This window comes from Fusarium poae, chromosome 1, assembly GCF_019609905.1.
Source record: "Fusarium poae strain DAOMC 252244 chromosome 1, whole genome shotgun sequence".
Lineage (NCBI taxonomy): Eukaryota > Fungi > Ascomycota > Sordariomycetes > Hypocreales > Nectriaceae > Fusarium > Fusarium poae.
Genome location: NC_058399.1, coordinates 1096061 through 1122662, shown reverse-complemented (window position 1 = coordinate 1122662; position 26602 = coordinate 1096061). Strand labels below are relative to the sequence as shown.

Genomic DNA, 26602 nt, shown 5'->3' with positions numbered 1-26602 from the left:
AGATGAGAGAAGTATCAATCCTTCGACCATTAATCGTCTTAAACAATCTACTTTATCTGTAGATTTTCGGCTTGTCACGATACTTCGACCCTTTCTTTGTTCACAGGCTCACTTTCGGGATCTCATTTTGAATCAAATTCTCAAATTTGAACATGTCAAAAACAGCTGTTGAGCGCTCCAAGCGCAAGAGGTCCTCTATCCAAGAGGAACCCACCAAGCGCCGACGCTCATCAGTATCTAGCGATGAATCTGAAGATCCCAACGCCAAAATCCTCCTAATGGAACAAGGTATCCTGGAGTCTCGAAAAAACTATAACGACATTACTGTTCTTCTCACCACTGCCAATGGTTTCAAAGATGGCGACTCAGAGAGCATGCTTGCGACAGTCGCTCTGTGCCGAATTTTCCTACGGTTGCTTGCGCAAGGCTCTCTGGCGACTAAGAAGACTCTCTCCGAGAAAGACCAAGTTGTTGTGGCCTGGCTCAGAAAGCAGTTTGGAGAGTTCAAGAAGACTCTAGCTGCCATTCTCAAGGACGAAGAGCTCGCACCTACGGCCCTAACCTTGTGTATGAGAACGCTCAAGGCTGAGGGCGAAACTTTCAGCGAAAAGGATGATTACATTTTCCCTCGAAGTTTCCTCCGAGATATCGTGCTTTCTCTAATTGAGAGTGAGAACAGCGAGATCATGAAGGTCTTTGTTGAGGAATTCGTGGAACAGTTTGATGATATCCGTTACTACACATTGGATGCGATCAAACATATCGTGAAGGAGCAAGAAGGCGACCCTTCACCAGAGCTTTTTGACCGGTGCTTTGCACTGCTGTCAGCTCTAGATGGCGTTCCCGAGTCTGCCGATCAGCTTGAGGACTTTTACATTCCCAAGCCCAAGAAGAAGGCCCACAACCTTCGCAACGTTAACCAGCACAAGAAGCAAGGCCAGGAGGCATGGCTTGCTCTGATGAGCCTCATGGATGGCAAGGAGCAGCGGCAACGAAAGCAGATTCTCGACATCTTCACAACAGTGATTGCGCCTTGGTTCACAAAGCCTGAGCTTCTCTCTGATTTCTTGACAGACTGCTATAATGCAGGCGGTTCGACTTCGCTCTTAGCCCTTTCCGGTGTGTTTTACTTGATCGAGGAGCGCAACCTTGACTACCCATCGTTCTACTCCAAACTCTACTCTCTCCTGGATCGCGATATTCTTCACTCCAAACATCGATCTCGGTTCTTCCGTCTTCTCGATACCTTCCTTGGCTCGACACATCTTCCTGCCGCACTGGTAGCCAGTTTCATCAAACGTCTTGCTCGGCTCTCACTGAACGCTCCCCCTGGAGCTATCGTTTTTGTCACCCCCTGGATCTACAACTTGCTTAAGCGTCACCCAACATGCACGTTCATGATCCACCGACAGATTCAAGACCCGGAGGTGAAGAAGCACATTGAGGAGCAAGGTGCCAAGGATCCATTCCTCCCCAACGAGACAGACCCCATGCACACGGAAGCAATTGAAAGTTGTTTGTGGGAGCTTGTTCAGCTGCAGTCTCATTACCATCCCAATGTTGCCACAATCTCCAAGATCATTTCGGAGCAATTCACTAAACAGTCTTACAACATTGAAGATTTTCTTGACCACTCATATGCCACTGTAAGTCATTAACAGTTTATCCCCGTGACTATTGTCCCATGCAATGGTGCTGACTACCCTGACAGCTTCTTGAGGCCGAGATTGCAAAGGAGATCAAGAAGGCTCCTGTTACTGAATTCCACATCCCAAAGAAGGTCTTTTTCGTTAACGAGGGTGCTGACGAGCCTGATAACTTGTATGTTAAGTTGTGGGACTTTGGACAGGAGTAGGGTCGCTGGGAATAAATCTGAGATTTGCGATAGTTATTAATACCAAGCCGTGGGCTAAAAAGGATTCAGAATTTAGATACCTCTGCTTTTACAAGAACATCAAATATGGGCTTCAATTTGGCGTCTCGTGTGTGTATGCTACTTGTGTCAAACCTTGATTGCAGTGAACCTGTTCTGATCTGCCTTGGATTCTTTCAATAAACACCAGAAGTGAGTTCCCCAGCAAATTAGTAGTGAATTGATGAGTTCTTGTGCGGTTGGAAATCTGGCAAAAAGATGATTGGACTCTTGAAGAGTCCGACTTTTGTCAAGTCGACGTGGGCCTGATTCGAACAGACGCCTCCGAAGAGAATAGATTTCTAGTCTATCGCGTTAGACCACTCCGCCACCACGCCTTTATTGTTGCAGAAGAGAACTTGTATTCAGACTCAAGTTCTGAGCTCGAGGCTGTGACCACAATCTCGATGATGGCATGCGCTTTGGTTCTTTGAACGGAGGTGATACAACTCTTCCTTGTTGTTTTCCTTCTCGTCAAATGATGTTGTGACACACCGGTGTGAGTCAGGCCCTCGAAGTTTATCTGTAAAACGATTGCATTTTTTTTTTTTTTTTCAAAATTCGAATTGATTACTCTGACACTGGATAGTTATCACACCAACTTAAATAAAAAATGAATCTTGATGTCAACCAAGCTGTGTTGCTAAAACTTTAGACAGCCAAGATGCAGGCAATACGAGTGAGAACTTTTTCAGTTGACAGTTGCGCCGAGAAAGGAGCCTTGACAAATACATCAATCATTGAAGTATGTACCTGCATGGTCTCTGAAATTTTATGTATCGTTAATGATTCTCAATCTTGGCAGGCAGAATCATTCGATGATCCGATTCAAAGACAAGGATCTACGGTCTTGTCAAACCCCAACTTCAAGGCACGTTCTCTGTGGGTATTTGTCCTTGGGTAAACATTATTGGTGGGCCTCTGTTTGCAACTTACATGCACTAAAACTAGTCCAACAGTCGCTGTAGACTCTACTAACACTTTTGATAAGTGACTGTGCTCACGTGCTCAGGCATTTGTAACTGTCAATGCTACTCTACAACTGCATTCGAACCTTGATTTATATAATAAATACTTTTTGAACATGTAATTCTATCAAATTAACGGAGCACCATTCATTCCAATCTAGGAATAAATGAGCTCCCCCAAATTTTTACCTGGTTGCTGCTTGGATGTTAGTGCAAACCACGCTAAAAGTACACCCCTTGTCAACTTCTGATAGCTGACATCATTACCTCTGCGTTTGCGGCTGCAAGCGAGACCTCGCACCACTACGTACACTTTTGGCGGTCGCTTTTCTTTTCCCCTGCCCTCGGATTGCTCCTCTCATCCTTTGCCAAACCATCTCCATCTATCTGCGATCGTCACCATGTCGAGCAATCGCTTTAACGGTTTGGCTAACTCGGGCAAATCTGCGGCCGTCCCTCCTACCTCAGATGCAAACCAGTCCCAGGCTCCTGAATCGTCGAATAACTCCAACGCATCCAAGCCGGCTAAGAAGAGAAAGGGACACCGCGGCGGTAGAAAGAAGAGAACGCGCAGAAAGAGTTTTGCGGCGATGGACGATGATGATGACCATGATGAGACTCGTCAAGCCACAGGAGAGGGTTTCTTTAATCTTCCCCGCGCAAACCTAAGCAACACCAGCATCGACAGTGAAGCATTGTTAGATCACCGGTAAGTTTTCCCTATTTGGAGAATTGTTTCGACAATCACCTAACATCGAAACAGGGATCATCAGCCCTTGCGTCCCAGACGAACATCTACTGCACCAGCTCCTGCTGGTATGTCAGTGTCGTCGCCCTTTGCAAGTTCCTCTGGCAACCGCCTGCGATCGATACCGGCAGTCTCTACCGAGGAAGAGCATCAGGACCATACACAATGGGAGGAAAACGCTCCTTTGCTCGGCGAATCTATAATTTCTGGCTACGGTGCAAGTGATGCAAGATCGAACCGGACGAGAAGCCGTCGCCCATCGAACAAATCATCAACAACGCGCCTAGGAACCTCGTCTGGCGCAAACTACGATGTCAACGCCCCTCCCTCAATGCCTGGTTCGCCTACATTTGGTACCGCTGATCGCATAGAGCTCAGCTTGGGCGATGTTATGATACGGGACGGGCTTGGTGATCGTGATGACTCCCCCCACCGTTTGGTGGGTGAGATCGACTGCCTCTCTGATATGGACGACATGCGTGATGGTCGCCCCGATATGGGTCGTAGGATGGCAACAGAAGCTGAGCAGGATGTGTGCTTCCCTGTCCCTGGCATGTCGGAGATGGGCGACGAGGATGCGCAGTCGCAGACTCAAGAGCATCGCCAATATCGAACGCGTCGCCGTCGTGGTCAATGGCCCGACTTGTCCGTTCTAGAGGAGTGGAGCTCCATGGAGAAGGAGGACCGAACAGAAGAGCGTCGGGTTAAGCGTATCACCGAGCCGCAGCTCATCAATGGGCGCCTGCGGCCACTGCGTAAAGGACAATTCTATGAGGCGGTCGAAGAGTCACCTTATCGATTCACATACTTCAACGAGGAGTTTCAGAGCACAGTTCACAGTCAGACTATTTCTGAGTTGGTACAACCTGGGGGTGGATTCCGTGAACTTTTTGTTCCAGACCCTCGAGTACTCTCGGATGACGAATCTGACGATGAAGAGGTTGAACCCATTCTACCAACAAAACTCCATCACCTTAGCACGGAGGGCAGCTCAAAGGTTCATACACGTCAACCATCTCTATCAACCGTCCATGATAATCATGAACAACGCGAGGGAGCTACATCGCCTCTTAAAGATCCTTTGGCGCATGCGGTCTCGAGAAGTGAATCTGGCAATGCTACACCTACTGGTAGGAAATCCGCAGACGAGACTGCATATGCCTCTCAAAACACTGAAGGGGGCTCAAATGAGAAGATGATCAGATACGGCGAGCGACCAGTTTGGTGGCTTGACGTCCTCTGTCCGACCGAAGCTGAGATGAAGGTCATATCCAAAGCATTTGGCATTCACCCGCTTACTGCGGAGGATATTATGCTCCAGGAAGCTCGCGAGAAAGTCGAGCTCTTCCGACATTATTACTTTGTCAACTACCGGTCGTTCGATCAGGACGAAAACACGAATAACTTCCTTGAGCCCGTAGATATGTACGTTGTGGTCTTCCGTGAAGGAGTTATCAGTTTCCATTTCTCGAGGACACCCCATCCTGCCAACGTCCGTCGCAGAATCCGGCAACTTAAAGACTACCTGATCCTTTCCTCAGATTGGATTTCATATGCTATCATTGACGACATTACCGACGTATTTGCCCCTCTGATCGAGAAGATCGAGACAGAAGTTGACGACATTGATGATGCTATCCTGAGGCTGCATTCGTCTTCTGATAAGAGACTTAACGAAGACTCCTCCAAGAATGATGATGCTATGGCAGCTTCGGACTCAAATATAGATATGCTTCAACAGGTAGGAGAGTGCAGAAAGAAGGTGATGAAGCTATACAGATTGTTGGGCAACAAGGCAGATGTTATCAAGGGATTCGCCAAGCGCTGTAACGAGCGATGGGATGTTGCACCACGGTCTGAGATTGGTCTATATCTGGGTGATATCCAGGATCATATTGTGACCATGACTGCTAATCTTGGCCACTACGAGAAGTAAGTTGTCCCTCGCTTATATAAGACTTCCACTAACGTTCACAGAATACTTGCCCGTTCTCACGGTAACTACCTCGCCCAAATCAACATACGCATGAACGAGCGTCAAGAACAGACAGCCGACGTTCTCGGCAAACTCACTGTTCTTGGAACAATCGTATTGCCCATGAACATCATCACTGGTTTGTGGGGTATGAACGTGTGGGTACCGGGCCAAGAGTATGAAGGAGACCTTCAATGGTTCTTCTGGATCACTGCCGGCCTACTGTTCTTTGGTTTTGCATGTTTCATGATCGCCAAAAGGGTATACAACATTGTTTAATCCGAAATACTTTTCTGAGGCGGTCAAGGTATGAGAACAAGGGCAAAGCTGGGTACATACATCATTACATTCTATGTTTAGGAACAGCGTCAAGGCACACAGCGAACTTGCAGCTCCGTTTCATTTCCTTTTTATTGCTAGCATCGGGGGGTTTATAGTAGGAAGCGGGTATTGGTTCTGGAGTTTTCATTTCATCTAAGCAACACGGTTTCTTGCGCTGGTAGACGGGCTCAGTCTGGTTGGGAGTTTTTGTTGTGGTGGTATAGTCAGATACAAAATTGCCTTGAGCTAAGAATGTAAGGTCAGTTTCATAATTTTAATCATTTTCTCTACGTGATTGTTTTGTATAGTTTTAATTAAGCTTTTATAATAGCGATAACCAAGTACCTATTTGTTAAAATACAACGAAACGCAAATACAAATCATTAACTACTAATTTGGCCACCCTATACTTCATGATCAAAGTTCACAAATCATCCGTACAACGACTTTATTATCACAAAGAGGGTTCATAGTGAGACCAGCATAATTGAAATGTTGATGTTTTAAATTACTATAATATCATACGCCGTAACGCCACCCAAATGCCGACCTAAGCTTAATTTTACCTCCTCTGTCCACCAAAAGTAGCTCGTAGAGCTAGGATCTGCTGCCTCTCTGCCTCGGGAAGCAAATCAATCTGAGCCTGAGGAAGCTCCATCACAGCGCGCATCAAAGCTTCCTGATCTGGGGGGGCATTAGCAGCCGCAGCAGGAGCAGGAGCAGCGTATTGTTGAGGGGGTGCTTGGTATGGCATGGCAGCCACTGGTGGAGTGTTACTCACACCAGGGAAGCCAGGCATAGGGGCAGGAGGGAAAGAAGCAGGAGGCGGCGCTCCTGGCTCAACCACGGACTGGATCGCCTCAGGCGACACGAGACCCATGAGGAGCTGAGCCTGGAATACAGAGTATGCCAGTTGTGGTGATTGTTGAAGAAGTTCGTTAGCTCGCTGCGGATCGTTGACCGCAAGAATTTTAAGCTGCGAAAGGATATCTAGAAGCTGGGCGGGAGGTAGGGTTTGGAGTGTTCGTGAAACAGCATCGGTGCAGGTGACGCCAGGCGGGAGTTCTTTGCCAGAGGGCAGAGGAGGAAGCGTGCTAGGCTGAGCGTTGTAGCTGGGAGCGGCACCGTTCGAGGCGTGCATGTTGTATCCGGATGTATTGGGGTCCTTGTCGTCGTCACTGCTCTTTTGCTCATTGCTGAAATCGACGCGAAGCTTCCGACCCATGATCTCGTAGTCGTTCAGGTTGCGCACGGCGGAAGAGGCAGAATCTGTGCGACTTGGTTAGCAATTAATGAGATTAGTTGGTCCTGGGTTTCGTACCTGTATCGGGGTAGTCTGCAAAGCCAAAACCCTTGGGACGGCCAGTCTCAGAATCATAGACGAGGCGGAAACGCTCGACTTTGCCAGCGCTGCTGAAGATGTCGGTAATCTGTTCCTCGGTAAGACCGTAGGGAATGTTGCCAACAAAGACAACGCGGGAGGGTGGTCTTGTAGACATGATGTGAATAGGCGCAGATGATCGGGGGCAAGACTCGAAGGAAGACGAAAGGTATCACAAGTCGCAATAGTTTGTCTGGAGTTGGAGGAAAGCTGGAATTTCTCAGCCTTGTCAATAAATCGACGTTAGGCTGATGCGCGCAGAGAGCTTTGGTGGAGACTTGGTATTTGCGCAGCCAATCACAAGTAAGAATGACTGGGGCCTTTGTTCTGAGAGAGTAGAAGACAAAAGGCACTTTTTATTATCCTACTTGGGTTGAAGGAAGGTTGGAAGAGGAAAGGAGAACTGCTGTGCAAACAGGGAAGCAAGTGCTTGTGCTTTATAATCTGCGTGTTCCAACTCAAATGTCCTTCAAGTTTTTACCTACCTGGGTACCTATGATTCACCTATATCATAGAGTGCAAAGCAGCTGCCTACAGTATTTCCCCTTATGCTTTTAGTTTCATACGGCTTTTTCTTTCTCATCCAGGCATAGCAGAAGTATCCTTTTGATACTTTCACGATGCCTGAACACAACTACCTCCTAGCATACTAAAGTGTGCAATTGGAAGTCATTATATAAGTCATATGCATTCTTTATTTGGATTATACTATTTTGACAAAAATATAAATCTAATCTTTTTTTAACACTACCAGACAAGTGACTTGCAAGTTTAAAGTGTTCTTGCAGCAGCTCATGCTCATGAACCAAGTCGATCCATTGGTAGAATGTCTCATGTAGGAAAGTGGATGCAGAAGCTCAGGCGCCAAACCTGACCTGGATTAGCCTATAGATTCCGAGGGGACTAGACCCTTGTAAAACGCCCCCGGAGCTACGTTTTAGAACAGGACGTCAGCCGCAGTTGGAAAAAGGTGGCCTTTACATTTTGAGAAAACGACAAGTTGTAATTATATTCTCGCATTTGCTTGTGTTTTCTCTTTTTTTTTCTTTTGCTTGATCGGATTTCTCGAGTGCCAGGTGCAGATCCGAAACCAGACAAGGAAACCTAGACAAATGCTGTCTCTCATTTCTCACAGTTGATAATTACCTATCTGTATATCCGTTTCCACTCCCTTCGCGACTATAACCTCTCCTTTTTGATTGGTGCCGCGACTACTACAAGACACGCTCTCTTAACTCAACACAACAATCGCCTCGGCTTTTTGCTGTCGCAGATAAATCGACATGCCTCCGAAATCGAGATTTACAAGGCTTGATGCCTTTACCAAGACAGTCGATGAAGCGCGAATTCGAACGACCAGTGGTGGTATCGTCACGATTGTGTCGCTGCTGGTCGTCCTCTTCCTGTCTTGGGGTGAATGGGCAGAGTACCGTCGAATCGATATACATCCCGAGTTGATTGTGGACAAGGGAAGAGGTACGAGAGAAACATTCGTTGCCATTGGAACAAATGCGCCACTTGTAAACGAATACTAACACATCCTGTCTTACAGGCGAGCGCATGGAGATTCACCTCAACATCACCTTTCCCAAGATGCCCTGCGAACTATTGACGCTTGATGTCATGGATGTATCTGGCGAGCAACAGCACGGTGTTATGCATGGTGTCAACAAAGTTCGTCTCCAGCCCCAGAGCAAGGGTGGCGCCGTTATCGATACCAAGTCTCTCTCACTTCACGATGATGCCGCCCATCACCTCGACCCCTCATACTGTGGTGGCTGCTACGGTGCTCAACCCCCTGCCAACGCTCAAAAGGCAGGCTGTTGTCAGACTTGTGACGAAGTCCGTGAAGCCTATGCCCAGGCTTCGTGGGCCTTTGGTCGCGGCGAAGGCGTTGAGCAGTGTGAGCGTGAGCACTATGGCGAGAAGTTGGATGCGCAACGTGAGGAGGGCTGCCGCATTGAGGGAGGTCTACGTGTGAACAAGGTCATTGGTAACTTTCATTTCGCTCCCGGACGAAGTTTCAGCAGCGGCAACATGCACGTTCACGATCTTAAGAACTACTGGGATGTGCCCAAGGGTTTCTCGCACGACTTTACCCACCACGTCCACTCCCTCCGTTTTGGCCCTCAACTCCCCGACCACATCGCTCGCAAGGTCGGCCACAAGAACACGCTCTGGACCAACCACCACCAGAACCCTCTCGACGACACTAAGCAGGAGACCCACGACCCTAACTACAACTTCATGTACTTTGTCAAGATTGTGCCGACTTCGTATCTCCCTCTTGGCTGGGATAACAAGGGCATCAAGATCGCCGGTCTCCTGCAGGAAGACAACGCTGGTCTCGGAGCTTACGGTTATTCTGACGATGGCAGTGTCGAGACTCACCAGTACTCCGTGACAAGCCACAGACGAAGTCTGGCAGGTGGCAACGATGCTGCTGAGGGCCATGCAGAGCGCCAGCACACCAGCGGCGGTATTCCAGGTGTCTTCTTCTCCTACGTAAGTACATGATTGCATTGCCGCTGGCATGATCTAGAAAGCTAACACTCGTCTAGGATATTTCGCCCATGAAGGTCGTCAACCGTGAGGAGAAGGCCAAGACTTTCAGTGGTTTCCTTGCTGGTCTTTGCGCCATTGTCGGTGGAACTCTGACTGTTGCTGCTGCTGTTGACCGAGGCTTGTTTGAAGGTGCGGCACGTCTCAAGAAGATGCGATCCAAGGATATGTAAATAGTGCTGGGGTATATCTTGGGATAGAGAGGAGAGAGACTGGCTCGGCAGATTGGTTTTGGCCAAGATGTCATTAGTAGAGGCCAGTATGCCTACCTACTTACTGTGCAGACATTCCAAAAGTCCACTGCTATATGCGCTGGCAGGGTAGGCGTTCTGGGTTAGTTGTGATTTTGAGCAGCATTGCAAATGATAAGAAACTGCGTTTTTGCATAGGCATATAAGTTGTAGCATAGGGAAAAACTCAATTGAAGTTGATATGAAGCATGTTTGACATAGGACTGGGTGTCTCATGAGAGGATACCTACATAAAAAAAGACCTCACTAGTCTGTTTATAGCACATGGCTTACGAGTTTCCAACGGTTTGACAAGGAAACATTGATTGAGATCTGCAAAATCGGAATCATAAGGATGGGGAAGTGCTCATAAGCTTGTCTAGAACAATTCTTTTTTGTTAATACCGGAAATGGTGGTCCCTTGAAGTCGATCTTTACTGGCTTTGTGCCTGTCAGAAAATGTGAGCACGGAGATTACTACGTAGTGACGAGATGCTAAATTGACCGTGCGCAAGTGATGGATACAGCCAGGGTTGAAGCGAAGTACTGTTGTATCTGATGCATGAACTGGCTGGGTTCATGATACTTATTGGCGGAGCGAGGAACGACAGGAAGAGATACAGTCATGGACAGGCCTAGATGAGTAGCGAAGCGATGTTGAAGACTTTCAACCATTGGGTAATCACTGCTGAAGAGTCTAGTAGTACACTTGAGATGCGAATGCTTCCAGAGAATACGTGTAACATGTCGATTGGGATTAGATATATCGCTGTTCTACTTGAGTTTGTCAGTCGGTGTCTGTAGTTGAGATTGATTGGGAAGATAGAATACGTGATTGGTTCACTAAGTTATCCCATCCTTCATCTTTCATCCAGGCTGGTCGCACGGTAAATTACTAAAGAGTACTAGACTAGTTATTAGGTGGTTTCCTGGTAGTCAAATCTCTAGAGGTCCAACGAATCCACTTGTGTTTGCACGAGATGCAGAATGCGACCAGTAATTGCAGTGGTGAAACCTAGCCACACGCAATAATGAACGAATCCGGATGATAATACGCCAGATACTGTTAGAATGGCCCTTGCATGATTGCTTCCCTGTGGCAAAGAACCAAAAAAAAAAAGGTGTGTAGCACGAATGATAAAAGATGGTTTGACGTTGACGTTGACATCTCGATCCAGCAAGGAAATCAAAGTCAGTGCACTTTATTAGTCCAGCCAGCCTCAGAGGAGAATGAGATACATACATACATACACACGCGTCTGAGTCCATGTGGAAAGTCTGGATGAACACGCGTGCAGCAGTTTAATTTGCCTTGTGGTCCCCGACTCGCCTGTATTGGTTGGTTCACTAGAACTGGCGCAGCACATGGGTTGCTAAAAAAAGGGTTGACCCTTGGGCGGAGAAAATATAGTCATGCTTTAGTTTAGAGGCGGAGGGATTGTTAGTGAGTTTGTTCCTTACTCCGTAGGTTAGTAGGCTGTAGGTAACTTAGTCTAGAGCTCGACTGCGAATCTGGGACCCATATTCAATGAGACAGGAATTACATTCTGGACCACCTGAAGGGGTCTTGAAGATAATAATTCGGTTCGTCGAACCAACAGATGTGTAAGGGAATCCTGGTTGATACCACTACCGCTGTCACAGTGTATCAATCATCCAAGGGTCTGATCCAATGTGTTTGCTTGATTTAAATACCAAGGTGAGGCTGAGAGTCTCATTAGTGCTTAGTGGTCAGTCACGAGGGCTTCGTAGGTGGTGATTTGAATCATGAATAGCGGGATCGAATAGGTATCAGCTTTCGTCATTAATTACGGTGGAATCCAGTGGTAAGTCTGCTAAAATAGTATGCACTTCACATATTTCATTGTGGTATGGATGCCAGGTCAAAGTACCCCAGACCGAGGCGTTGCTACCGAATTGGTCCCTTAAGGGTAACGTACCAGGGGAAGCGGCTTGAGATTGGTGGGGTCCATCTTTTGAAGGAGCCCCCTGGCTGGCGCCTTGCCTTGTTGCATTGCTGCTATCTTGCGTCCGTCCGGCATCGCAATATGTTTTGATGTTATGTTTTGATACCATTGAGTTTTGGAAACACTGACCATGGCATGACATATGGTATGGTCGTAGCGTCACAAGAAACTACAAAAAACAAGATTTTGTCAGGCTAGAGAGTCATGAGCCTTTTCAAAACAATACACAAAATATCATGCAAAAGATCCAGAGCATTGGAGAAATGAATGTCTTGTTATTGTTACCGCGGTTGCTGCTCGGAAGCAACGAGATTAGATTAGATGCAAGTGACTATTAACCAGGTATGAGATAGCTAACTAGCTACCCTTTCAGACAAAGCACCTTAATACCGTAACTATCTAATCTAATTTCTGGCTCAGGGTAATGAAGGAGTTGACCTACCTTGAAAAGGCTTTGTCTCCGTCTTGGGGCTGTCAAAACAAAAAGAGGCGCATTACACAAACATGTCGATACCTAAGATACATGCAATTGAACGCCCCTTTTGGTCGCTAACGGTCCAGTTTGGTCAAGTTTATTTAGTTTCGGAAGAATTAAGTTAGACTTGGACGTTATGTATGTAGTGTACGCCAAAGCGGGGAATGCGGTATCAGATCAGTTGTAGGTGCTCGTATTCAAGCTTTCCAACCTCAGATACGATACTGAGGCTGAGAGGAAGGATCTCACCTATGTACGTGGGAAGTGGCGAGAGTAGGTATGTAAGGATTTGGCACATCATGAGCACAGACTGCCGTAGAAAGAGGGGGTTTCTGGTGCTTTGATAGAACACATACATCCGTTTGCGAGACTATCGTGGTAGATTTGATCCTATCATGGGTATCAGATTGGATCGTGTAGACGAGGTATGGGTGTGGTGCACTGCAGTAAGGGGCATCCATCCTTATTTCGGCCATGGTCATATGCTGTGCAACTCAAATTTACCTTTCGTTAAATTTCACATGGATATAGCTTTGATCAATCTAGACAGTTAGACAGTGCTTTGTCCCTGCAACATAACATGTCTTTTGTAGTGTCGTACACTTTGACGCCTTTTTTACTTGTCTGTCTGTTTGTAAGTTATCCATCCATCCATCCATAGGTACAGTCAGTACACCTCTCTCTCCATCCATGACCCATGCATGCATGGATCCATTCTGGAAAAAAAAGGGAAACCAAAGGGACTGGATCCATTCGTTGATCCATTTCATGACCTGGGTATTAGCATCCACTCTTGTTCCATCAATCGTCTGCACTATAACGTATGCCTAATAAAGCCACACAGGGCATGTAAATTAGCTCCTTCTAGGTCCCTTGGGGGCCTGGGATCTTGGGGGCAGCGCCTAGTCTGGGCCTCATGGGACCTTAAACCTCCACTACCTCCCACCCAACTTTACCTGTAGCAGTACCGTCCGTACTCTGTCACTTCTCATCCAAGACAAAGTCGCCATCCATTGTTCGTCACTAACATTTGTACATTGTTTTAACTGTCATTCACATACTCATTTGCGCTCCTCGCCTCTCTAGTCTACCGCTTGCGCCCTTTTCTTCTTCTTGTGCTCCCTTTTGTTTTTGCTCTTCCAATTCTCAATCGACCTCAGCTGCAGTATCAGCGCAACGTCATTCAGCGTCGACAATTCGCCGCCATCATCAACAACACCTACCGTAGCGCAATTAGCAGCACAAGCATCCCCAAGTATATACACCAGAGACATTGCTCGCTTCGCTGCCGATCCTACTACATCATCTCTTTCCCTTTGGTATTTCCGTCGCCGACTTACATTTTGGACTCCTGGCTCTCTTGCCTGTTTCAACTTTGTTCCATCGACACATCTTCGTACCACATATCGCATAGCGCGGCCCGCGCAAGATCCCTCTCCGCCGTCGATCACTCCTTGGCTGTTGTCTCGCCCTCGACTCGCCGTCATTCTTAACATCTTGTCACCAGCCATCGCGCATTATTTTCTATCTTTTTGCCAGCATCCATATCAGGACTATTTCTCATCTATCCATGTTCCTACCTTCGAATCTCACCTAGACCATCGCTCGTTCTTCGCCTCTCACACAGCATTCGCGCCAACTTGGTCCATCTGAACGTCCAAGTGCAAACACAACCGGCTAATTTGGTCGAGCAACTTTGAAACCCTGATTGAGCTGGAATAATTGGAAGAGGGCGCCTTCGTATTCTCACTGTGCGCCTTTGTTGTTCAGTTTATATTCTGCATGGAAACAGTCATCGATAGTTGGACTTGACCTTCAAAACGACCATCATGGCGTCTCGGCCTTCTTTGCTGGATTTGCGATCAGACTCTTCACAATCAAACCTTTCTACGGTCTCTAAGCCCTTACGCTCACCTCGTCTCCATGTCGCAGGTGAAATCCCTCCCGAGCTGTCCCCTTTGGACGCCTTTGCTTTGCAGAGTCGGTTGCTTGCAAGGCAATTACAAGAAAGCGCCAAGGACGGCAATCGAATGAGCCGTCTACCTCCCCTGACCACCGAAAGCCCTTTGATTGTTCAGGGACGCTCAGATTACTTTCGCTCTTTATCCCAAGATTCTGGCTCCGAAGCTGGCGATCACCCTCCTTTACCGCATCCTTCAGGCTTTGGGCAGAGGACAGAGGTGGAAGATGCCTTCAGTGACGATGCTGAGCGCCCCGTATCTATGCACCCACGAATGAGTCGGATACCGCCTACTCCCGATGCCGAAGTTCCTGCGATCCCCCCTCGAGCACCGTCTAGAGGACGAGTCCTTGATCATATCGATGAGGCAAGCTCACTTTACGGCGCCAGAACGGAACGATCGCCATCTCTACTTAGTGACACACGGTCACAGCCCGACAGGCGACTTGAATCTTCTCCGTCTCGAAAGGAAGACAATGCTTCGTTGCTCTCCGCGCGACGACCCAGCGGCTCAATTAGCGGCTCAATCGCAGGCTCACCAGAGAAGCCCAAGATGCATGTTTTCGACGATCTTGGACTTGCGCCGCCTCAAAATATGTTTCCTCAACGAAGACGTGGAGTTAGCAATGTTTCATCTCCAGCAATACCGTCTGAGGAGGACCATAATATGACAGGCTCTTTCCACTCATTACCCCCACGAAAAATGTCTTCTGCAAGTGCAATGGCATCACCAGCAATTGGTTCTTATCGACGATCACCATCCATTGGATCTGAATCGTCTGCTCTTCCTCGACCATCCTTCAATTTCTCAAGACCTATGAGCAGATCTGGCACACCTGGTATGGAGCCACCCCTGAGACAAGCTTCCTCTGATAGCCAACCGTCGTTCATATTGGCTGATGAATCGGCTCATACACCAGTGAGCATGCATAGTGAGGCCTTCCTTGACCAACAGGCCGAAGACAAGGGCGCAACGTCCTACATATACTCCAAATTCACACTCCCACGAGGCAAAGCTATCCAGCGAGGGGAATCCGACGGGGATGCTGCGCCGGTACCCTTCGACTGGCAACAAGATGTGGCTCCCCCGAGTAGTCACAGGTTTGAAAATGCTCCTCCTCCCTCACCTCCAACTCGACCTTCGAGTTCTTCAGCCGATATCGCACCAGGCAATTCCTTGGCATCAGGTAGTCCATTGCCTAAGGATTTAACGGAGTTGAGAAAGGTCCAGTCAGAGACAACACCGCCTCCCATGCCAGACTTATCTCCAACACCGGGTAGATCAATCGAGGAATCGCGAGCTTCGGAGGATGTACCACGAGGTCGTGGCCGAGATCGTACTCCTCTCTCAATAGCTACCGACGATACAGCAAGCACGATCCGACCGCCACCCACAGCTCGTTCAACAGCACCCACTGCCTCGGAGATGTCAGCAGAAGAGCACCTGGCAAAGGGAATTGCATGCCACGAGAGCGGAGATCTAAAGGAATCGACATACCACCTTCGTTATGCAGCTCGTTTGAACGATCCAACCGCCATGCTTCTCTACGCACTGGCTTGCCGTCATGGATGGGGTATGCGTGCAAACCAGAAAGAAGGCGTGGAATGGCTTCGAAAGGCTGCCGAATACGCTAGTGTCGAGATCGCAGATGACGAGAGCCATGCAAAGGAAGGCAAGCATGTCGATGTGATAGAACGAAGAACCCGGAAAGCCCAATTCGCGTTGAGTATCTATGAATTGGGCGTGAGCCATATGAATGGCTGGGGAATCGAGCAGGACAAGTCTCTGGCTCTGCGGTGCTTCGAGATCGCCGGTAGTAAGTTCAACTCATGTTTTGGAAAGCCACGTATTAACCAAAATCCTAGACTGGGGCGATGTCGATGCGCTAGCTGAAGCTGGTTTCTGTTACGCTCAGGGCATTGGTTGCAAGAAGAATCTTAGAAAGAGTGCCAAATTCTATCGCATGGCTGAAGCCAAGGGTATGAGCATGGTTGGAAACAGTTGGTAAGTTTGGACGAAATATCTCCCATAACGCTTACTGACATGAACTAGGATCCACAAGGCCAAATACGACGACGACAATGAGTCTACTACGTCTAAGAAAGACAAAAAGAAGGCCAGGAGCAAGTCCCGCACCAGAGCTATGTTTGGACGGAAGTGAGCCCATGGGCAACAGCTTCAGTGACACGTTTCCTACGATAATAATGACATCTTCGACATACCCATTTAATCGGAGTTTTGACTGGTTTTCGCATTGATCGGGGGTTTCATGGGGTCTGGGGAGGAAATATTCTTGTGCTTCCTGTAGCGATTGCTCAGAGCAAACGCCGGGTCAGGCAAAAGGAACTGGATTGAGTTCCGTGTACAACGTCAACTTCTCAAGACGTGTTTTTTATTATTATCTTTTCTCCTACGCATGTGTTCCCCTGCGAGGGGTTCATGGATTACTTATTTCTGCCTGATTCAGGCAAGACACCGCTGCTTTATGTAAATAGTACGACGGCTGTCTGTTCTCTTCTGAGAGTTCTTATAGAATGCTTTGCACATATAGGAAGTAGACGAGACAGAGACATCAAATGGTGTCGTAAATACCTGCGTTCTTTCCCTAATATTATTGGAAATACTTTATTGTTATTTGCTACCTCGTCAGCCACAACTATGCCGTCCGGTCTGGGCAGATTCAGTCATCCTCTCTAAGGATCTCTCTATGCCACGCGTCAACCTCTCTTTCTTCGATTTCTGACATACGAGCCAACATTCGCCAGTCCCGTGCATCGTAGTAACGTCTCTAAGTGTCAACATCCATCTTTTCCGGGACAGGCACGTCTTCCACGGTAATGTATCGCTTGATCTCCTCCTTCTTGATAATTTTCTCGTTCAGTACTGCTGTCGTGCCCTTGGGGAATCGGTAACTCTGAAGCTTAGGCTCCTTCTGGTTAGGCGTAATGTAGTTTCTCTTAAGTGTTGTCTTGTCGCCGGTGATGATAGCGACGTCGACGTTGGAACCGGAGCCCAAATCGTTCCATACACCAGCCAAGATCGCATCGCTGGCCAGTTTGACAGCCTCCTCCTGATTGAGGTCAGGCTTCCACTGCGTCTCGAACACACTCATGGCTGCCAAGCTGCCACTTCCCATAGTGACATAAGGAAGCTTGTCCGTGCTACCGTGAGCATGGACGGTGAAGAGGTGAGTGCCAGTAGGGTCGACACCAGCAACGACAAGGTAGGCACCGATGTGACCCTGGTAGCGGAAAAGGTGTTGCTTCAGGAGGGTCATGCAGGTGACGACACGGGGCTTGCGGCCTGTGGATAGGGAGTGCAGCTCGAGCTGGGAAGAGATGAGGGCGGTGGTGAACTCAGTATCGGCGGCTGTACCGGCACCAGCGCACCAAATCTGGGGGGAAATGTAGTGAAGCTTCTCACAGTTCTTGTCGGCAACGATGGGACCGGATGTGGCTCGAGTATCGGCGGCAATCTATTGATGCAGGTGTCAACATTCATCTTCGATTCGGATGGTGATAGTTCCGTTAGGCTTCAAATGCTGCCCTCAGAGGGTGAGATATGCCACTTACCACAACACCACCATCGAATATACATCCCACGATAGTTGTTCCGGTGCTGGTGGCCTTGGGGAGAGGCACACCTCGAGCGTGGAGAGCCGCATTGCGGTTGTAGTTGGAGAAGTCGAAGCCAGGCATTTTGTAATACCTGTGATTCCCCAATTCAAGATATCGAAGCTGATATGTAGCACTGGTCCCAAAAGGATAACAAGATTTCGCAAAACAATGGTAGAATCGTTTGAGGTATCGCCTGTGGTGGGGATGTCGGTGGTCGTAGGAAAGAGGCGAGACGGAGTGAGGTTAACAAGGCAAGAGCTGATGACGAGGCTAAAAGCTGCCTCCAGCAGTTGAGCTTCAGTAGAGCACCTGTAACAGAGTTGAGAGACACGCCCTGATTGGTTAAAATCCTGTAGGCACGCAACAAGCTACCACAGGCAGGAGCGCTTCAGTCAAAGACAAACACGTGACAAACAATTCATAGAAAGCAACCTGGATTCTATTGCGACAAGGTGAAATATTCGCACTCTAATCCAGGTTTATTCACTTTATCAAACTCGGCCTGAACACACTCATAAATACTATCTCTAGATTCTATCACCGCCTGATTTCCAAGTACTTCATAGTTGTCACCGATTACTGGGCTAAAGGCAAAAACAACCAATCATAGTCTGTCACAAGCACGTCCCCCAGCCTACCGCTACCTAGGCTTGCCTGCGTGCAGAGCTCCCCGGTCACCCAACCCACTCCTATGCAGAGCCCGGGCGGGCAAATTTATGAACTTCAGGACCTCTCTTTAAGGTCGGCACTCTGCAACAGTCATGGCTTTTGGCTTTGGCAATTCAGAAAACGCCATGCTTGAGAGCAACACAGGAGCAGGAGGACTCATCACTGGGTCCCCTCTGCAGACAATTCAAACAGATGTGAGTGGCGCATTGCTTTCAACTTTCGTTGTTCTCGTTATCATGTCTTGTTTTGTTGACTCCGGAGGACGACGTGATGCTAACCGTTCATAACCCGTATTAGGATCTAGGTTTTCTTTCTATCGCTGGCGACGCAAAGGTTCGCCTTACATCCCCGTGGGAATCTCTTCCATCTTCTACCGCGTCACTGCTCAGTATCGCTTCGCGCAAAGGTCTTGTCGCTGCTGCTGGGCCCGACCAAGTCGTCATCGCTACGACCGAGTCAGTCAGAAAAGCCTTCGAAGCACCCCAAGATGGCGACACCGATGTCCGCAACTTTGAGCCGCAGCTCAAGATTCCGATGCCAATGCGCGTTTCGCAATTGTCATTTACCGCAGATGAGAACTATTTGATTCTTTCGGCGGAATCTGGAGGTGGATTGGCTGTCTACGAGGTCCAGAGTCTACTCTCTGGATCAACAAATTCCGCCTTTGAGCTGTCAACAAACGGTGAAACGTTGCGCGCTATGATACCGAACCCTACACCTGAGAAGGCAGAATTATGTGCCATTGTTACGAACAATGGTAATTTGCATATGGCGAATCTCAAAGAGCGACAGATCAGCAACCCTCTGAAGAACCAGGTTAGCTGTGCCAGCTGGAGCACCAAGGGAAAGCAGCTATGTGCTGGTCTCGGCGATGGAACCATCTTCCAAATGACGCCGGAAGGAGAGGGCAAAGACGAGATTCCTAGGCCCCCCAATATGGACGACTTTCATGGTAAGTAAATTAGAGGTAGATAAGATGGCCCTGAAGCAGACTAACAACATTGCAGTGTCGTCTCTCACTTGGCTAGAGAACCACATCTTCCTGTCTATCCATACTTCGAATAACCAATCACCACCCAAATCTATTTACCACATTATCACGCGCAAAGCGCCGTCTTTTACCTTCCAGCAGTTAACCGACCCCGTCGAGCCGTTTGGCTCAGACAAGGCACCACACCACTCAATCCTACGTCTCCGTGACTTCGCACCTGCTCTACAGGATATGCTCATCATTGCCTCGACTGCCGTCTCGGAAATGGGTATCGTAACCCGGTCCCAGACTCCTCTGGCCACAGACCAGCCTGCCGAATCCATTACAGGGGTATTTACTCTGACAGAATTCCTGGACGACACCAAGCGACCGACATTACCAATGACCGAATCCATGGATGATGCGGTCCCAGTTGGTATTGCGCTCGATCTCTCGAGCAAGGACAAAGTCTACAAGCCTATTCCTTCAGATGTCGAGTTGGAAGAGTCGCCCGGTCCACTTCCAGGATGTTGGGCACTTACACATGATGGTGTGCTCTGCGCCTGGTGGGTAGTTTACAATGATTCAATTAGACAAGGCACTTCGTACCCTCATCTGGCCGTCGTTGAGGGCACGTTTCCTACGACATCAGCGCCAGCCTCCCAGCCCGCGTCGGCAGCTTCAGCAGCTTCAGCATCACCCTTCGGAAGTTCTACGGCATCTGCCTTCGGTTCAACTGCTCAGCTTGGACAAAAGTCATCTCCCTGGGGCAGTGCCACCTCTACGGCTCCTAGCACAGGAGGTGCTGTGTTCGGGTCAAGTGGTTTTGGCAACGCTGCTCCTTCTGCGGCCCCAGCGTTCGGCAAGCCTAGCGCAATCGGCTTTGGACAATCCTCTCAGCTAGGCGCAAAGAGCTCTCCTTGGGCTTCAGCAGCAGGCAGTGCGTCGGCCGCGACTCCTGCCTTCGGCCAGTCGGGATTCTCAAGTTTTGCGAACAACAGCAATACGAGCCCCTTTGGAAAGGCAGTGGCTGATGGCCAGTCGAGCGCTCCTACTTCAGGAGGCTTCGCAGGGTTTGCCAGCAAGGGCGGCTTTGCATCTGTAAGCAACAATGGAAATACCAACGTCTTTGGTAGCGGAAGTCAACCAGCATCAAGCCCTTTCGGATCGACATCCAATGCAGAGACTGCCTTCCCCGCCAAGCCCTCTTCTGGTAGTCCATTCGGCTCTACACCTTTCAAACTTCAAAGCTCTTTCAAGCCAGACGGTTCTGCCAAGGACGACAACGCCAAGCCAAGTGGCTCTTTGTTCGGCAGCAACTTTGGATCTGCCCTTACCGACCCCAACAACAAGCCTGCTGTTGAAACACCTGCACCAAGAGACGACGACATGGATACTGCTGGAGCGATTGAGGAAACTCCTCAACCGAAATCTAAGGATACAGTGTTTGGTTCGCAACAGAGCCCTGAGTCTACGACTCCTACTACTACTCCTGCGCCGTCTAAATTCGGCATTGCTCCATCTCCCGCCCCGCAAGCATCGGCTTTTGGACAACCATCCAAGTTTGGCTCTGGAAGTGGCCTTTTTGGAAACAAGCCAGAAGCACCGAAGCCTAGCGGTGGCCTTTTTGGGTCGGGCTCAAGTACCCCTAAACCAAGCGGCGGCTTGTTCAGTTCGACATCTGATACGCCCAAGGCTGGTGGAGGTTTGTTTGGGTCATCACAGAACACACCCAGAGCTAGCATCTTTAACACCCCACCGAAATCGACTAGCTACACAAGTATGTTTGGTAAGAAGTCCGATTCACCCAAGGCCGAGTCTTCTAAGACCAAGCAAGGAGAAGATGCGCCGTTACCTCCGGATCCCACCCCAAAGTATAACCCATTTGCATCACCTGCTGCTCCAGCTCAGCCCGAGGCTGCCCCCCTGCCCCCAGACTTTACTTCTAAAACGGCCCGATCAACAACGAAGTCGGCCGAGGCTGCTGATGCTCCATTGCCTCCAGATTTTGTCAATGTTTCCAAGCCTACTGTAGCATCTGATGCTCCCTTACCACCCGATCCGGTCAACCCATTAAAGCAAAGGTCTGTCTTTGACAAGCCAGAAGGTGCCCCTAAGGTACCATCCAGCCTCTTTCCCGCTGTCACTGGGCCTCCCTCTGATGATAGTGACGACGAGGAGGACGAAGAGGATGCGCAGGAGGAGGAGGGAGAAGAGGAAGACGACAACGGCTCAGAGGGCAGTGGTGTAGACGTGGCCAAAGACTTGAGCCCTGCTCTTTCGCCTGGTTATACTCCTGAAAGCTCTTTTGGCCGTCCAAGTAATGCTGTTGGCTCTTCTAACACAAACCAGGAGGGATCACGAACCCTTTTCGGTGAAATTCGCAATGCCCCCTTTTTCCCCCGCCCCAGCGCCATCAGCCCTCGTTCTCCAAGCCCACTGCGAGGTGCAGTGCCAGAAAGGGTTCAGAGATCAGATAGCATGAGGTCGGTCAGTGCTCCAGGAATCGCCTCGAATCTTCTTGGGTCGAGACAGTCTCGAATGGGAGCCTCAATCACCAGTAAAGACGCCCCCGCACCCGAAGATCCGTTTGTGGCACAGCACCGGAAGTTGAAGGCGAAACAGGAGGCAGCTGAGACTCAGCCATTGGTTGATGAGGAAGACGATGAGGTACATAAGCTGCTGGCATCGGAAGTTGAAGGAAGTTTGACCATGGACGAGTTTATTGCTCACTCAAATGTCGCCCCCCCTGCTAAGGAGAGCATCCCAAGTCAAGTTGAAGCTGTTTACCGGGATATCAACTCTATGATTGACACCCTTGGCTTGAATGCTCGAACCGTCAAGTCATTTATCAAGGGCCACACCGAGAACCGAAAGGAAGGTGGACGGGACAAGGATGATCTTGATATTCCTGAAGATTGGGTTCTTTGCGAGATTGATGAGCTGGGAGTGGTTTTGGATAACGAGCTGCACAGTGATCTCGAGGATGGACGTGTTCGTGATTTGGACGATAAACTCGATGCCTGCCACGAACTCACCAGAGATATGCACCGCCTTCGGGCTAAGCAGGAAGATCTGAAGCAGATCCTGATGATCAGATCCGACCCAGAGCAGGCGGAAGTAACAAAGTCCATGCCCCTTACTGCAGAGCAAGCAACACAACAGAACGAGCTGAGACGGGAGTTTGCCAAGTTTTCGAAGCTCTTGGCTGAGGCCGAAGAAGCCTTGACACTGCTAAAGACCAAAATGGCAGCTGTCTCGAGTGCTTCTGGCAAGGGCAAAGCCAATGTTCCCACGGTTGATGCGGTGCTCCGCACGATTGGTAAAATGACAGCCATGGTGGAAAAGCGCAGCGGAGATATCGATGTTCTCGAAAACCAAATGCGTAAGGTTACTCTTAACCCTGCCAGCCGAGAAGGATCCCCAATGGTCACCCCTCAGGCAAGGCGTAGCGTCATGTTCTCTCCCGAAGGAACCCCTGTCCGCAATCTCCGTCACAGCTTTGCAGCCAGTATGTCTCTAGGCGCATCCGCACGAGCTACTACCCCACGCAAGAAGCTCAGTGGTTACAGCCAAGAGGAGAAGAGTGGACTGATGCAACAGCGAGCACGTCGAAAAGCTGTCCTAGGCAAGTTGAAGGCCAGCGTCGAAAAACAAGGTGTTAGTGTTTGGACTATGGAGGATATCGAATAATCAAGAATGACGAGAATGGCACGGACTCGGTTTTGAGTATCATTAGGTTATGAAGCAAATAAGCATTTGTAGTTTAGAAATTAAATAGTGTATCAAAGCCAACCAAGCTACCCAAGTAGCTAATGTATTTTTGCCCATGGTTCATTTTCCTTGCTATGTCCTTGATACAACAAATGCGCCTGTCAAATAGATAAACACATGTTAATTGCATCCCATTATTCACATTGTTGCAGCGAGCCAGCTTATAAAAACGCCTTGTACTCCACGGGTATCCTGCCGTTGAACTGTTCCAGGGTATTTGCCTCGCAAGACAAATGCCTATACTCCTCGCTTAAGCTTGAGTCATGGGAACAGGAGGGCCAGTAGATCGTGGAACGGAGGACTTTGGTTCGACGACGGGTGTTTTCTGGGAGACATCGCGTGGGATGTTAGATGGGTCAGAGTGTACCCGGCAATGCTCTTTGTTTTTGTGCTCGGGATGAGTTCGGGGAGTGTAGCTAGGAGGTTGAGTGTTAGCCCAGAGATGTGAGTTAAGAACTGAGTTGAATTACTTTACGAAAGAAAGCATCTCGGATTGGAGGGTGATTGAATTATTGGTAAGATTTTCGATTTTGTTCTTTAGTCAATCAATTGGTTGATAATGGAATTGGTGAATATGATCTGAGTAGATGAGGAGGGGCTGTTAAGTATTATATAGTCGACTTCCACGAAACCACATCAGATGCGCATATAACATTACACACTGTCAGGGCCGGACCGGTTACGCCTAGAGAGCATTATATAGAAATCATGTTTGGCATGTGCGAGCAGTATCGAATTGGAAAAGAGGGCAGGGATCAAGCAAGGTCTCTAAGTTCGACCCAACGGCATACTGACGTCGTATGGTCGTTCTAATATGGGCGCGATGGTATATCTTAGTGGGGGAGAAGTGTGCGCGTGATCCCTGAAGAGAGGAGGACGAACTGCGTCGCACTTACAATGACAGCACCCATTATTGGCAAGTCTAAACTCTGGCGATGAACGACGAGTGATTGGGTGTGCTGATCTTAAGAGGCCGGCCCGGTGGTCTACCACGCTCAGTAACAACCTGCCGACTACGGAACAACAGGGGATGAATCTCGGCATCCTGATCAAGATTCAAAGTGGACGGTTCACGTATAAATGAATCTTCAAGGGTTTATCCGGGTAATTGGTCATGCGCAAGCAAGCCGAAGTCGCTCGCCGTCAGGCCATAGTTCAAGAGTTTGTCACCAAGCATTGTCACTACCGATATCGAAACGTTCTTCTCACTGTTGCATAAAAGCCACCTCGACTGACATTAATGGCATCAGACCATAGTCATTCTCGGTACGTACTCACAGCTTACACGGTGGTGGAGCCCAAGAACTGGAAGACCCCGAAACGTGGGTCGGGAACGGTCGGCCGTCTCGGAGACAAGTGGGGTCATCCCGTCTGCGCCGTCTCTTAACCTTGACAAAGGAAACTTCAAGATGTCGCGCTCGCAACTGCATCTTTTTTTTCGACCGGGACCCACCACAGCCCCACCTTCTTCACCTTGAGCTCACCGAGCCTTCACCTTGGAGGGGCTTCAAAAAATTATTGTTTGCTTCGCTCATCATCACTAACATCCACCACCGCCTAACCTTACCTACTTAATTTTCTCTCTCCATATCAAAAAACAGCGCTATCGCAATGGCTCCCACACAACAAGCTGCGTGGAGGAACGCTCCTACCACAGAGGATCTTGCGCGCCGTCAGGTAAACTACCAATTGGTTCGTCCGTGATCGCATCCCAAAATCTAACTTTTTGCGCGCCCAGACTGTTGGTATTAACAAGGAAACTGTCACAAACATTTCCTCCACCGATTACCCCGGACACCACCCCGGCGAGGATCTTGAATACACTCTTGATCGTTTCCGAGATGCCTTCTCAGTGAACTTTCACCAGAACGACCAGTTCCTCTCCTCCTTCTCACTCGTCGGGATCGACGCTTCGCTCGCAAACGCTTTCCGCCGTATTCTCCTCTCCGAGATCCCTACCCTCGCTATCGAGAACGTCTACATCGAGAACAACACCTCCGTTATCCAGGACGAGGTTCTCGCCCATAGACTTGGTCTTATTCCCTTTAAGGGTGGCCGCGAGGGTCTGCACAACTTCCTCAAGTGGCACAAGAAGCCAGAGGCTGGTGAGGATCCCTACGCCGGCTGCTTCGACTGGAACACGGTCCGCCTCGAGCTCAATGTGACATGTACTGTCAACAAGGACGCTTCGCCTGCCGAGAACGACCCTCTCAAGGCGTACCACAATGCCCACGTTTATGCGCGCGACATTGTCTTTGTGCCCACCGGCAGACAGGCCGAGTACTTTAGCGGCGAGAACGCCATTGTGCCTACGAACCCCGATATCTTGATTGCCAAGCTACGACCCCGACAGACCATCAACCTCGCCATGCACATGCACAAGGGCATTGGATCCGACCACGCCAAGTTCTCCCCGGTTGCGACAGCCTCTTACCGTATCCTACCAACCATTACGATCACTCAGCCTATCCTCGGAGCTGACGCTGAGAAGTTTGCCAAGTGTTTCCCCAAGGGTGTCATTGGGCTTGAGAAGGTTACAGCCGAGGATGCCGCAAAGACTGGTAGCGGTTACGAGGGTCACGAGGGCGAGACCAAGGCGGTGGTCGTTAACGCCATGAAGGATACGGTCAGCCGAGAGGCTCTCCGCCACGAAGAGTTCCAAGGAAAGGTGAAGCTTGGCCGAAGACGAGATCACTTTATCTTCTCCATCGAGAGCACGGGGCAGTGGGACAGCGATGAGCTCTTCCTCGAGTCAGTTAAGCATCTGAAGCTCAAGTGTAAGAAACTTGAGCAGCAAGTTATCAACATGGCGCGGTAATCTGCTACATTGATCAAAATGGGGACTGGGTCTTGTTTGGCGCTCTTATCATAATTTGGTTGAAATTTGAAGTTTGTTTTGCGGCCTCTACGGTTAGATAAAAAAAGGAATGATACCATGACCACATCATAATACTCGTCACCCGTCCTTGTTTACTCCATGCCAATACTTGCTACTCTAGTCTTTGTTGTTTATCTGTTTTCCATTGCAGACTCCCGGTTGACATGTCCAACGCCGAAAGATGCCCAAAAGCC

At 49.0% G+C, this 26602-nt stretch overlaps 8 protein-coding genes and 1 non-coding gene across 9 annotated transcripts; 6 read left to right on the top strand and 3 right to left on the bottom strand.

Annotated features, from left to right (window-relative positions):
* Positions 1-152: 152 nt before the first annotated feature.
* On the top strand, positions 153-1855 carry FPOAC1_000392 (uncharacterized protein; the record flags this gene model as incomplete). Its single annotated transcript, XM_044845007.1, has 2 exons — positions 153-1646; positions 1712-1855. 2 exons carry the CDS (start codon positions 153-155, stop codon positions 1853-1855), a joined length of 1638 nt encoding a protein of 545 aa, XP_044710923.1.
* Positions 1856-2168: 313 nt separating this feature from the next.
* On the bottom strand, positions 2169-2250 carry FPOAC1_000391. Its single transcript has one exon. It is a non-coding gene; the product is annotated as a tRNA-Ser (tRNA).
* Positions 2251-3281: 1031 nt separating this feature from the next.
* FPOAC1_000390 (uncharacterized protein) lies at positions 3282-5882 on the top strand (the record flags this gene model as incomplete). Its single annotated transcript, XM_044845006.1, has 3 exons — positions 3282-3589; positions 3644-5560; positions 5606-5882. 3 exons carry the CDS (start codon positions 3282-3284, stop codon positions 5880-5882), a joined length of 2502 nt encoding a protein of 833 aa, XP_044710922.1.
* Positions 5883-6486: 604 nt separating this feature from the next.
* On the bottom strand, positions 6487-7423 carry FPOAC1_000389 (uncharacterized protein; the record flags this gene model as incomplete). Its single annotated transcript, XM_044845005.1, has 2 exons — positions 6487-7193; positions 7246-7423. The coding sequence occupies 2 exons, from the start codon at positions 7421-7423 to the stop codon at positions 6487-6489; spliced, it is 885 nt and encodes a 294-aa protein (XP_044710921.1).
* Positions 7424-8588: 1165 nt separating this feature from the next.
* Positions 8589-10040, top strand: FPOAC1_000388 (uncharacterized protein; the record flags this gene model as incomplete). The annotated part of the gene is made up of 3 exons (XM_044845004.1): positions 8589-8781; positions 8858-9810; positions 9867-10040. The coding sequence occupies 3 exons, from the start codon at positions 8589-8591 to the stop codon at positions 10038-10040; spliced, it is 1320 nt and encodes a 439-aa protein (XP_044710920.1).
* Positions 10041-14368: 4328 nt separating this feature from the next.
* On the top strand, positions 14369-16661 carry FPOAC1_000387 (uncharacterized protein; the record flags this gene model as incomplete). The annotated part of the gene is made up of 3 exons (XM_044845003.1): positions 14369-16316; positions 16366-16504; positions 16553-16661. The coding sequence occupies 3 exons, from the start codon at positions 14369-14371 to the stop codon at positions 16659-16661; spliced, it is 2196 nt and encodes a 731-aa protein (XP_044710919.1).
* Positions 16662-17288: 627 nt separating this feature from the next.
* Positions 17289-18198, bottom strand: PUP1 (proteasome core particle subunit beta 2; the record flags this gene model as incomplete). The annotated part of the gene is made up of 2 exons (XM_044845002.1): positions 17289-17975; positions 18073-18198. 2 exons carry the CDS (start codon positions 18196-18198, stop codon positions 17289-17291), a joined length of 813 nt encoding a protein of 270 aa, XP_044710918.1.
* Positions 18199-18878: 680 nt separating this feature from the next.
* On the top strand, positions 18879-23449 carry FPOAC1_000385 (uncharacterized protein; the record flags this gene model as incomplete). The annotated part of the gene is made up of 3 exons (XM_044845001.1): positions 18879-18980; positions 19084-19738; positions 19794-23449. 3 exons carry the CDS (start codon positions 18879-18881, stop codon positions 23447-23449), a joined length of 4413 nt encoding a protein of 1470 aa, XP_044710917.1.
* Positions 23450-25141: 1692 nt separating this feature from the next.
* On the top strand, positions 25142-26348 carry FPOAC1_000384 (uncharacterized protein; the record flags this gene model as incomplete). The annotated part of the gene is made up of 2 exons (XM_044845000.1): positions 25142-25207; positions 25269-26348. 2 exons carry the CDS (start codon positions 25142-25144, stop codon positions 26346-26348), a joined length of 1146 nt encoding a protein of 381 aa, XP_044710916.1.
* Positions 26349-26602: the final 254 nt, after the last annotated feature.